The sequence below is a fragment of the Phyllobates terribilis genome, unplaced genomic scaffold (assembly GCF_046119375.1).
Source record: "Phyllobates terribilis strain yellow unplaced genomic scaffold, ASM4611937v1 Scaffold_5__5_contigs__length_657084704, whole genome shotgun sequence".
NCBI classification, from domain to species: Eukaryota; Metazoa; Chordata; class Amphibia; order Anura; family Dendrobatidae; genus Phyllobates; species Phyllobates terribilis.
Window position 1 is genome coordinate 229,548,024 of NW_027362765.1, and position 13,324 is coordinate 229,561,347.

The following is a 13,324-nucleotide window of genomic DNA, read 5'->3' on the forward strand; positions in this document are numbered from 1 at the left end:
TGTTCTTGTATTTGACCATTGCACTAATATGGTGCCCCATGCAACTGTCCACATTCTCCTCCTTTTACCATATAATCCTAATACACTTAGAGCACAAACTTTCAGCAGGTGACTGGTACTTTTATTCATGCTGATCTCCTGATTATTCTGCTTTTTTTTGTTTTACATTGTCAGGGAAATATTGAGGAATATTGTAAGCCTGTCATAGATATTGACCCTTCCTCCCAAACCCCTCTTCACTCCCTCCCTTATCCATCTTTTGAGAGGTGACACACCAGAGATAACTTGCAGGGAGACACTGTAGATTGTTATCACCCACAGCTAAAATAGCTTACACAAACAAATTGCAGCCAAGAAGTGTCATAACTTCATTAAGATCATGTCCCTGGCAGACACAGGGTGTAGTCAGTGGCAGGATTGCAATAATTAGCGTGTAACAGGGAAAACTTGTTTCCTGAGCTTCAAACAGACATTTATAGACACTTCAACTCCAAAATGAAATATTGTAAATTTCATACGTCCGGCAATAATGGGACCTATATTTTTAGTGGCAGGGACAGCCAAGGAATGTATCCATAGTTTTCCATGGCTGTAAACAGAATCAGGGAGCTGTAGCGCAAAAACACCAGGATAGCAGACTGCAGCTATGCGATGTGTGATCTCTACATGAAGGTAAAATCATAATAGAAAATATTATATCACTTTTGGGCTTCTGAGATCAACGCACGATGAGTTATCCCAAAAACCAGGTTTTCAATACAAATCTGAAGGGTGGAGCCCAGCCCCTGTGATGTCATCACAGGGGGTCTCTCCCTTCAACATATAATAGTTTGAGGCTGAAGCTGTGTTCTTTGCCCGGGAGTATATGTCTATCATAGCGGAGGGCCCTGTTCGAATAAAGTTTAAATGGAGCATCTCCCCTCCACCTATATTGAATCGTCGCAGTGATCTTTACAGAGTAAGTTGTCTTCTTTTATCATGTTTATTTTACGTAACTGCTTATGCATTTTAATGTCTCCTTTGTAACATCTTTGTGTATATATTTTTCCTAAACACTGCCTCCCTTTTGGATTAAATATAAAATTTAATAGTTCTGTTTAGTTTGTCCTGTTTCTTTCCCTCCCCCGAAGCCATATACGCTACCAAAATGCAGGCAGCCGGTGGTGGCAGCGAATAATATTAATAATCTGGCTATCATGCAGCCGGCAGCAACCATACGGGGACGTACACACATTCCTGGAGCTGGAATTCGGAGATGTGACACCATACGCTCTCAGCGTGCTCGCCAATGCCCAAGGAGTGAGTAGTCTGGATCGTGTGCTCGCAATTCCGGACGAAATACTGGCAGCGTGACAGCACGGTGAGATATTGCGTAATCTCCCCAGTGTCGTCCCTGTGGTGATCCCTGACATACATCCATTAAATTCCAGAGATAGTGTTTTGTTTTTTTTTGTTTTTATTTGGTGCAAATTTTTATGGTCTTTCTTTACCAAGAGGGCGTGGTTCATAAGTTTCTTTGAGTGGCGTATGTACAGAAAACTCTCCATGATTATCCTCTGAGCAACGCCTCCTTGGTACAGACAATGAAAATTGGCAGTAAATGAAAAGGTCATATTTCTGGAACCATGTGGAGATTTTAAAATTACACTGTGTTCCAAATTATTATGCAGATAATATTTTCTCAGATTTTCCCAAATTACCTATATGAATTGCAGTCATTGTAATTTTCCAGTCAAATAACTATTAGAGTAAAATTGAAAGGTTTTTGTACAAACTGCCTATGATAACATTATATTTTTAAAAAAATAAAAAACTCAAACTGCACTCAAAATGCATGTTCCAAATTATTATGCACAGCAGAGTTTTCAACCTTTTCATTTTAATAAAGAACAAAAAAATGGTCATTTTTGAAATTATAAGCATTAGCAGGTTATTACAAACTGAAATCAAACAGTTTTCAACTCAAAACTTTATTCTAGGTGATGCTACATTTGCACATAGGACCGCTTGTTCGAAAGGAGCTTCTGAACTCTCTCGTCCTTTGAATTTGTCAGGTTTTGGATGGTTTCTGCTTCAATTGTTTTGCATGAGGACAGAATACCCTCCCAGAGCTGTTGCTTAGATGTGAACTGCCTCCCACCATCATAGACACTCCTTTGGATGATGCTCCAGAGGTTCTCAATGGGGTTGAGGTCAGGGGAGCATGGGTGCCACACCATAAATTTGTCCCCATTTATGCCCATAGCAGCCAGAGATGCAGATGTGTTATGTGCAGCATGAGATGGGGCATTATCATGCATGAAATGATCTCGATGGTCCAGATGGATGGAGTGGAGGATGGCTGGTTGATGGACACCCCATGCAAACACGGCTACGGCGCTAACAAGGAGGAGGTGGAGTAATGTTTTGGGCTGGAATCATGGGGAGAGAGATTGTCAGCCCTTTTAGGATCCCTGAAGGGGTAAAGATGAACTCCATAATGTATGTTGAGTTTCTCAAACAGCACTTCCTTCCATGGTTCAAGAACAAGAACCATGCATTCCGCAGCAAGATCATTTTCATGCATGATAATGCCCCGTCTCATGCTGCTCATAACACATCAGCATCTCTGGCTGCTATGGGCATAAAAGGGGACAAACTTATGGTGTGGCACCCATGCTCCCCTGACCTCAACCCCATTGAGAACCTCTGGAGCATCATCAAAAGGAGTGTCTATGATAGTGGGAGGCAGTTCACATCTAAGCAACAGCTCTAGGAGGGTATTCTGTCCTCATGCAAAACAATTAAAGCAGAAACCATCCAAAACCTGACAAATTCAATGGACGAGAGAGTTCAGAAGCTCCTTTCGAACAAGGGGTCCTATGTGCAAATGTAGCATCACCTAGAATAAAGTTTTGAGTTGAAAACTGTTTGATTTCAGTTTGTAATAACCTGCTAATGCTTATAATTTCAAAAATGACCATTTTTTTGTTCTTTATTAAAATGAAAAGGTTGAAAACTCTGCTGTGCATAATAATTTGGAACATGCATTTTGAGTGCAGTTTGAGTTTTTTATTTTTTTTAAAAATATACTGTTATCATAGGCAGTTTGTACAAAAACCTTTCAATTGTACTCTAATAGTTATTTGACTGGAAAATTACAATGACTGCCATTCATATAGGTAATTTGGGAAAATCTGAGAAAATATTATTTGCATAATAATTTGGAACACAGTGTAAAGCAGACAATTGATTACGTAGAGCTGCAGCAAGGGAGTTGGGCCAAAAAATGGCAAATGGGGTTCAATGCCGATAAATGTAAGGTCATGCACATGGGAAAGAAAAACAGCAGTCACCCATACATATTAAATGGGAAACCGTTGGGGAAATCTGACATGGAGAAGGACCTGGGCGTCTTGGTTAATAGCAAATTAAATTGGAGTGCCCAGTGTCAGGCAGCAGCTGCGAAGGCAAATAGAGTCATGGCATGCATCAGAAGAGGAATAGGGGCATATGATGAGAACATTGTTCTTCCTCTGTATAAAGCGCTGGTAAGGCCGCACTTAGAATATTGTGCACAGTTCTGGGCTCCTGTGCTCAGGAAAGACATATTGGAGCTAGAGAGGGTACAAAGGAGGGCGACTAAGGTAATAAAGGGAATGGAGGGACTAGAATACCCAGAGAGGTTGTCAAAATTAGGCCTATTTACATTGGAAAAGAGAAGTCTTAGGGGAGACCTCATAAACATGTATAAATACATCAGGGGGCAGTACAGAGATCTCTCCCATGACCTGTTTATACCAAGGATGGTGACAAAGACGAGGGGGCACACTATGCGTCTGGAGGAAAGGAGGTTCCTGCACCATCATAGAAGGGGATTCTTTACGGTTAGAGCCGTGAGACTCTGGAACTCTGGGAGAGGAAGTGGTGATGTCCAACTCACTTAAAGAGTTCAAGAGAGGCCTGGACGCCTTTCTTGAGAACAATAAAATTACATCTTATGCTTAGTTAATTAATCCAGGGATTTAATCTGACTGCCAGATTGGTGTCGGGAAGTGAATTTTTCCTCAATGATGTAAATTGGCCTATGCCGCATGTTTTTTTGTTGCCTTTCCCTGGATCAATGCTGCGGAATAGCTGCAGTGCACAAGAAATAGGCTGAACTGGATGGACGCTTGTCTTTTTTCGGCCTTATAAACTATGTAACTATGTAACAATAAAACAAGTAAAAATTAGGCATTTTTTGACATGGTGACAGGTCCTGTTTAATGTGTATGTAGTTAGCTCACACAACTTGTGGTATATGCCTGAAAAACTTCTAGTTATCCAAACATGGCATAAGGAATGACACAGCTCCTCATGAATCTCATGCCCAAGATCTACCCAGTTCCGCCCATTTTGGTGAAACTGGTATGAAAACGCCAAAACTCATAATTTTTGTGCAAATCCAAGTTGTACCAAAAATTCTGCGTGTAGTGTGTGTAACGGGTCTGGGAGGTGGAACCTCTGAGAAACTGTACAAGGGGGCAGTCCTTGTAAGGAAGCGGGTGGCTCCCAGGGAAGGCGGGCAGGTAGTCACGGCTAGTGACGGGGACAGTCTCTGGGTAGAAGGGCAGGAGGTCACGGCAAGTGACAGGGACAGTCTCTTGACAGGCGGGTGGTCACGGCACGTGACGGCGGAGCCTCCAGGTAGGCTAGCAGGCAGGTAGCAGGTGAGCGCTCCCAGGTGAGCGGGCAAGAGTCTCTGGACAGGCAGGTGGTCACAGCACGTGACGGCGGAGCCTCCAGGTAGGCTAGCAGACAGGTAGCAGGTGAGCTCTCCCAGGTGAGCGGGCAAGAGTCTCTGGACAGGCAGGTGGTCACAGCACGTGACGGCGGAGCCTCCAGGTAGGCTAGCAGACAGGTAGTAGGTGAGCGCTCCCAGGTGAGCGTGCAGGCTGGTCCATAGACAGACTGACAGGTGTCGGAAGGCAGACCGTCAGACCGCAGGCTAGCAAGCAGATAAGCGGATATCAGGCAGGTATCAAGCAGGAATCTGGCAGGTGACTGGGAGGTAACAAGCAGGAATCTGGCAGGTGACTGGCAGGTAACAAGCAGGAATCTGGCAGGTGACTGGCAGGTAACTGGTAACGGGACCTGAGGGCTGAAGCAGAGTGAAGGCTTTGCAACAACATTGCTCGGGCACCTCCATTTTGGAGGAGGTGCCTTATATATGGGAGATCCTCCGGCAATTGGCCGAGGACTCCTTAGGACGGCGCGCGCGGTCCCTTTAAGAGAGGGGGAGCGCGCGCGCGCCCTAAGCACACTGCCGGGGAAGGAGCGCGTGCCGGAAGCAGCTGGGAGAGAAGCGCTGGAGGACGCCGCGCCAGGAGCGGGGAGGTGAGAGGGACGGAGTCTCTGCCTAGTACGGGGCAGAGACGCCGATGCTACAGTGTGTTGTGGTTTTTTTGTTTTTTTTTTCCCCAAAGCCATTTGTTTCAGCGTTATGGTAAAATTGCTTTGCGCTGAACAATCTCCTCTTCCCTTTAATGTGGAGAATCTGCCTCTATGCTCATCCTACATAACCGCACCCCTATCATGTAATAGACTGCACATAAATGAGACCTGGAGATCACTTCTGTACTTGTTTACTTGCTCAGTGTAACTCTTGTACATATTATTTTAAGATTAATTGCCAAGATGACCATGGAGTACTTGTGGGAAACTGGAGCGGGGATTATTCCAGTGGAGAGAGACCAACGAAATGGAATGGAAGTGCTGACATCCTCCGCCAGTGGATGGATAAAGGACCTGTCCAATTTGGGCAATGTTGGGTATTTGCTGGAGTTCTCTGTACAGGTCTGTAAAATACATTATGTTTATACTATACATCAGGAAATCCTCCCAACATGTACCTCCATTAGAAGGTTCAAAATTTGTGAGCAGGATAAGTGATAATTTATAGATCAGGGTGCATCCTGGGAACCCCACTGATAGCCAGAATGGGGTACATTTATCTACATTAGATTGTGTGTTGCAGTCCAACGCTTAATCCATTCTCTGTAGCCTGTAGGACTGCCGAATGCTATAAATGGCTCTCTGGCTATCGCATAAACAATGAATGGAGCAGTGGTCAAGCATGTGCTTAATGTTACTGCTGGAACAGCCATTAATCTTAAACTTCTCACTGATCTGCAGACACCAGAACATGTGTAAGACCAGTGTTTCATATGTTGGCCTTAAATCCCTAAAGGGCTGTTTAAAATTACCCACATTTTGGACAACTCCAAAAAAACAATCTGCACTATAATTTACTGAGAGTATTTCTGGCATGATCTATAGTAAATCCCTTGGCCAGGTGTTGCCCCACCCAGCTTTTACAAGATTGACTGAATAAAGGGCTGAAAAGTCCCTGCCAATTTTTAAGGAAATTCACAAAAGCAGCAGAAATATTAACCCCTTCACTACCTTTGACATAAGTTTACATCATAATTGGGAAGGTGTTCATTGCTAATGACGTAAAATTACATCATGGTGATAGCCCTAGATATCATGCCTAATAAACTTTTTCCTCTTAATCCTGATTATTTTGTTGAAAAGCAATATAATACATAATTTTGACTCCTTCAGTTGCTTGTTAGCAGCAATTTGGTTGATTTTTAATTTCATTGCTGTATTGTGGAAGCAGAGAATCTTGTCCATCATCAGATATGATCCTATGTTACTGCAGTGGTAATCCTGATATTTTTGGGAACTTGACAAATATTCTACTCCATTTAAAATGGGCAAGGGACGGGGAAGTGGACGTGATGGTGCAGGCCGAAGCTGTGGGCAAGCTGAAATTGTGCCTGCTGACGGAGCACAACAAGCACCCACATCATGTCGAACTACCTTCCTGTCCAAATTTCTAGGGGGCCTCGGAACATCACTCTTGCAGCCAGACCAGTATGAAAAGGTTGTTGTTTGGATAGCAGATAATGCTTCCAGTCAGTTTGCCGCCAAAACCACCACCCTGTCTTCCACACTGTCCAGTCTCAGTAGCTGTGAGTCTGGACCACATATTCCTCACCCTGATCCTGCTTCCTCCAACCATGCCGAGTGCCCGAAGACAAATGATCCCACACTTGGACACTCCGAAGAGCTGTTCACTTTTCGATTTATAGATACAGGCCTGTCGCCCAGCTTGCTTGAAGCAGGGCATGAGTAGATCGCATGTAGCGATGCCCAAATATTTGAGCAGCCATGGTCACACGAAGGTAACAGTGGGAAAGTGCAATACTGTTGCAAGAGGTGGTTGATGGGACACAATTGCCAGCAAGTCAGGAGGAGGCCCAGGGTGTGTACGTGGAAGACTAGGTGGTGGACGAGGAAGTCACTGACCCAACCTGGGAAGGTGACATCCATAGCTAGGACAGAAGCACAGAGGGGGAGGGAGCCGTAGCACCACAACAGGCAGGAACAAGCAGTGGAGTGGCCAGACACAAGGCAGGCAACTGTTCCCCAAAACACCAACAAGAGGGAAGTTGCCAGTCCAACTGCTAGGTCTTCCCTAGTCTGGCTTTTTCAAAGACTGTCCAGTTAACCCAAAAAAGGCCATTTGCAGCATCTGCTATGCCAGCATCAGCAGGGTCCGCAAAACTACCAGCTTGACCACCACCAGCATGCTCAGGCACATGACAGCAAAGCACCCGACTAGTTGGACTGAATGACAGGGTCCAGAAACAGTGTCTGCGGGTGACACCACTGCCTGTTGCGCTGTTGTGTGTGCATGCCAATCCCCTGTCCATGGCACAGGCGAAGATGCCTTCCACTCTGCACCTGTCATGGCACACTGGCAACCATGTCCGTATCCTTGTTCCAGCGCTGCTTTGTCCCTGCCCCAGTCCTTTGAACGCAAGCGCAAATATGCAGTCCACAATACTAAACTGCCACATTTCTCGAATGCTTGCATTTCTCGAATGCTTGCACTGGAAATGTTGCCTTTTAGGCTTGTGGAGATGGAATCTTTCTGCAACCTGATGGCGGCAGCCATCTCTGGGTACTCTGTCCCCAGCCGCCACTATTTCTCCCGATGTGCTATCCCTGCCTTACACCAACACGTGTCCCAGAACATTAGCCGTGCCCTCACCAACGCAGCTACTGGGAAAGTCCTCCTAACCACGGACACATGGACAAGTGCTTGTGGCCAGGAACGTTACATCTCACTGCCGGCACACTGGGTTAATATTGTGGAAGCCGGAACCCAGTCGGACCCTGTGACGGAACACATCCTCCTGACGCCGATGATTGCGGGCCCTGGGTCAATTAGGGTTGCCTCCACATTCTACAGCTCCTGCACCACCTCCTCCTCCTCTTCAGCCTCCGTCTCCGAAATGATCATATCACTAGGAAGCTGTAAGCACTGCAGCACTGTCTAGGCCAAGCGACAATAGGCAATAGGCTGTGCTGAAGCTAATTTGCTTAGGTGACAAACTGAACACCGCTGCAGAGTTGTTGAAAGCTGTAACAGAGCAGGCAGATCTGTGGTTCTCACCACTGAACCTACAGCCAGGCATGGTTGTGTGTGACAATGTCCAGAACCTGGTGGCGGCTCTAAGACTTGGTTACCTCGCACACGTACCACGCCTTGCCCATGTGCTCAACTTAATGGTTCAGCGATTTATCAAAACCTACCCGGATCTGCCTGAGCTGCTTGTGAAAGTACATCGCATGTGTGCCAATTTCAGAAAGTCAGCTACAGCTTCCGCTGCCCTCACCGTGCTTCAGCAGTGTTTGCAGTTTCCAGATCACTGACTGGTGTGCAATGTCACCATGCGTTGGAACTCAATGTTGCATATGTTGGGAAGGATTTGTGAGCAGCAGAGAGCAGTTGTTGAGTACCAGCTTCAACACACCCGTCGTTATTCAGGTCCGCCTCCGCACAGAGAGCTGATGAGTGGGCATGGATGTCTGACATGTGTGCCATCCTCCAAAACTTTGAATACTCCACCATAATGGTGAGCAGCAATGACTCCATAATTAGCGTCACCATCCCGCTTCTGTCTACTGAAACGCTCACTGATCACAATTAAAGAGGAGGCATTGCAGGCGGAGCACTATAAGATGGAGCAAGAACTATACAGGGTGATGCTACACAGCCCAGCCTCATTTCATCCCAAGCGGATTGAAGGAGGAGAAGGAGGGGGAACAGGAGCTGGTTTCCTGTGCTACAGACGATACTAGCCACACAACGGTCATACCGTCTGTTCAGTGTGGATGGCCTGAGGAGAGGGAGGAGGATGAGAAGGAGAGCATGGACAGTCGTCCTCTTGGTCATGTGGCGCCCCTGAGGGTTCAGTCGCCACAGGGGTACTGCACCTCAGATAGAGGTGCAGTACCCTCTTCCAGGTAAGGATGGTGCATCACCCAGGACCCCACTTCACACTCAACACTACACCACTCCAGTCCTGTAGGGGGCCTAAATGCCCCAGGGTGCTGCCCCGGTCCGGTATAGTGTAGATGAGGGGGGAACTAAGTAGTGGGTGAGGGTGGAGGAAGCACTTAACAGAGCACTAATAGAATCATATCTAATAGGAGGCCAACTTAAGTTCAAGGTCTTTGATTGTGGGTCTTCTGTCAGGGTCCAGCAAGAGTCTGTAGCTGGCTGAAGATTCACGGTCCTCGCTCTCTGGCCTTGAGACGAGGAGCGTGTCGGGGCCCAGTTAGGGTCCTGTTCTAAGAAAGGCCTTGGAGGGGAGCAGAGGAGATAGGCTCCACAGGCGAAAGGATCCCAGGAGGGTACGGACGGAGCGGAGTCGCCACCTGTATTCTTCACTCTGGCCTAGCCAGAGGGACTCCTGCCACAAAAGGGGCAACCGGCCCCCGATATCTGCCTTTATCACTTCACATCTCAGTCGGAAAAGCCCGGAGGCTTAGTGGATCCCAGGGGGATATGGACGGAGCGGAGTCGCCACCTTTATCTCTCAACCTGCGTTTATCCAGGGGGGCCCAGCCTTACACCACGTTCATACCACACACAGTCAGGAGAGGACTCAGTGGGAGAACTTACTAAGAAAGGAACATACTACAACGGGGTCTTGACAGGTGCTCCCGATCTACCTGGGGAGTGCTGAACCCCTTCCTGGTGGCTGCAGCGCGCCACGAGAAGCAGAGAGAAGATTTGCAGCTGCTACTTCACCAAAGTGAGTAAAGCTTGGATGACTTCACCTACTGCCTCCACTTGTTTCATTCCTGCGCGGCACTGCACCCACCACAACTCTCCAGCTCTCTCTCACTGCCCTGAGGCCTACTCCGCCTGTGGGGAGTAGTACCAACTAAGCTGCCAGAACATCAGCCTCAGAGGACTGTGACTGTCGCAGCGTTGGTGGCCTTCACTAAAAACCTCAGGTGGCGTAGTCGAACAACCACTCATCCAAAAGCCCATTTTTCATGTGACAGCCCTGGGCAAGGACCGTGTCACGGCCACGACGACATCACACACCACCACCATACATTGGCCCATCACCGAGTAACCCCACCGCTCAGGGAGGGCGAGTCAGTTAGGACAGGGAAGTCTTGGCTATTGGCAGTCTGGCACACATGGCTAGCTTTGTCCCGCTACCTTTTACTATGACCCTCGCGTTGTAGACATTTTGGCCAACACTAATTTCTGGTTGGTCACACTTCTAGACACACACTACAAGGAGGACTTTCTCCCTTTCCCGTGGGTCTAATAAAATGTTGCAGTACCAGAAGGCCCTTGTTGAAGAATCATTAAAAAAATTTCCATCTAAAAACGCTGGCAGCAGATGTCAGTTTGTTGGACAACCAAGGAGTACAGGCGAGGGGGACATATATATACTATGCAGCAGAGGCAGGGGAACACTGTCAAAGGTCTGGGACAGTTTTCTCAGACCCTCTCAGGACCAGGCCCTGAGGCACAGGGTACTCTGACAAGGAGGGAAACGTTTTGGAAGATGCTGAAGGAGTACCTTGCCAACAGTGCCTTTATAAGTATTGAGTATCAAAGCTGGACACGTGGCATGAACTGTCTCTCTACACCTTGGAGGTCTTGGCCTGCCCTGCCGCTAGCTTTTTGTTACAGTGGGTTTTTAGTGCCGCCGGGGGTTTTATAACTTACAGGCGCATCCGTCAGTTGAAAATGCTGACAGTCTGACTCTTATTAAAATGAACAAGGGCTGGATTGGGACAGCCTTCTTGACACCACCAGATGATAGCAGTGGAACATAAAGTCAAATACAGTGGTTACTTTTTGGGGGGGTCAATTCCCATGCACCTCTTCACACCCAGACATAGGTATATGCTTCATGTTTTTGTCTATTTTATGTCACCCACCTCTTTTTCCTCATCCTCTACCACCATATCAACAGGGTGATCATTATGCAACACCCACACAATTATTATTATTTTTTTTTAAGGGTGTTTGATGCCGCGGGAAATATTTTTAGAAGCTTACCTCTAACATTCTGTATGTTCATGTATACCCCCCAGGGGTAAATGTTTTTCAGCCCATGCACTTAGTGCATGGGCATTACCAGTATAGGAGACCCACTCCTTTATTAACGGGAAAAAATTTTTTTAATGAAGCCTTCCACTACTTCTCCACTACTTCTCTTCAAAGGGTTATTGAAGTGTGTCCAAATTTTTGGCAGCTCTTGCAGTCACTGCATACGCAATAACAGTATAGGAGACCCACTCCTTTATAATGGGAACATTTTTTTTTAATGAGGCCCTCCACTACGTCTCTTCAAATTTGGTATTGGAGTGCGTCCTAATTTTTAGCAGCCTTTACAGTTTAGGAGACCCACTCCTATGTTGTATGTTGCAGTACCAGATGGCCCTTGTTGAATAATTATTTAAAAAAATCTTATCTGACAACGCTGGCGGCAGAGGTCAGTTTCTTGGACAAACAAGGAGTACAGGTGAGGGAGAAACAAACTAGATGCAGCAAAGGCAGGGGAACACTGTCAAACGTCTGGGACAGTTTTCTCAGAGCCTCCCTGCGTCCAGGCCCTGATGCGTGGGTTACTCTGACAAGGAGGGAAAAGTTTTGGAAGATGCTGAAGGACTACCTTTGCGACCGTACCAGCGTCCTCCGTAATTCCACTGTGCTTTACAACTATTGGGTATCCAAACTGGACACCTTGGAGGTCCTGGCCGCTAGCGTTTTGTCAGAGATGGTTTTTGTTGCCACCAGGGGTATTATAACATATACGCAATAACAGTATAGGAGACCCACTCCTTAATAATGGGAAGGCCAATTCAAATCGATTCTATATTCTACAATATTGCCTCTTATCTGACATTTGTTTACGGTTGAGCTATCGCAGTATGGATAGCATATTACACCAATCCAGCCAGGTATTATTGCCTTATACTGCATACTGCTGCAATAAGAAAAATTAAAAATCTATTCTATTCCTTATTGATATTGCTGTTACCTTGCACCTGTCCCTATTGTAAATGCAGCTATAATCAGATGAGTGTTGTTCATTGTCGTCGACTACATCTCTTCCACTGTGCATTACTTGATTGATACTTTCCATGCACTAGCTGACTGATTTTTCGTATTTTTTTAACGGTGATCTTTACTCACGAATAGTGTTGAGCCACCCCCGTAGTGTTCGGGTTCGGTTCGGTTCGTCGAACACCGGGATGTTCGAGGAACTGTTCGTCGAACTGTTCGTCGAACACCTTAGAACACCGTCTAACACCGTTAAAACCAATGGCAGGCAAACAAAAACACATAGGAACACATAGAAAACACCTTCAAAGGTGTCCAAAAGCTCACAAACTGCTCAGAAGACGCTTTCTTTAAAAAAGCCGGCCGGCAATTCAGCAGCGGCATACACCGGTACCCGACAATTTAGACATGAAGGAATAGAGCATCACACATAGATTAGATAGATAGAAACATGTCAGTCACATATATATGAAGTACAGTGACAGTGTTGCTTACTGTACTTGTCATTTAGTGTAAAGGATTTATTAAAAAATATAATAGTGTTTTCATGCACTGTCTCTTTAAAAAAGCCGGCCGGCAATTCAGCAGCGGTACCCGACAATTTATAACAGACAGAATAGAGCTTCACACATAGATTAGATAGATAGAAACATGTCAGTCACATATATATGAAGTACTGTGACAGTGTTGCTTACTGTACTTGTCATTTACTGCAAAGGATTTATGAAAAAATATAATAGTGTTTTCATGCACTGTCTCTTTAAAAAAGCCAGCTGGCAATTCAGCATCCGTACCCGACAATTTAGAATAGAAGGAATAGAGAATCACACATAGATTAGATAGATAGAAACATGTCAGCCACATATATATGAAGTACAGTGACAGTGTTGCTTACTGTAATTG

At 46.0% G+C, this 13,324-nt stretch overlaps 1 protein-coding gene across 2 annotated transcripts in view; it reads left to right on the forward strand.

The window, feature by feature from the left end:
* The window catches only part of LOC141272800 (protein-glutamine gamma-glutamyltransferase E-like), a 96,208-nt gene that overhangs the window by 39,520 nt on the left and 43,364 nt on the right, over nucleotides 1-13,324 (forward strand). For both annotated transcript variants that reach the window (XM_073683867.1, XM_073683868.1), the window contains exon 6: nucleotides 5,646-5,817. In XM_073683867.1, the coding sequence (XP_073539968.1) occupies nucleotides 5,646-5,817 (172 nt within the window). The remainder of the gene's footprint in view (nucleotides 1-5,645; nucleotides 5,818-13,324) is intronic.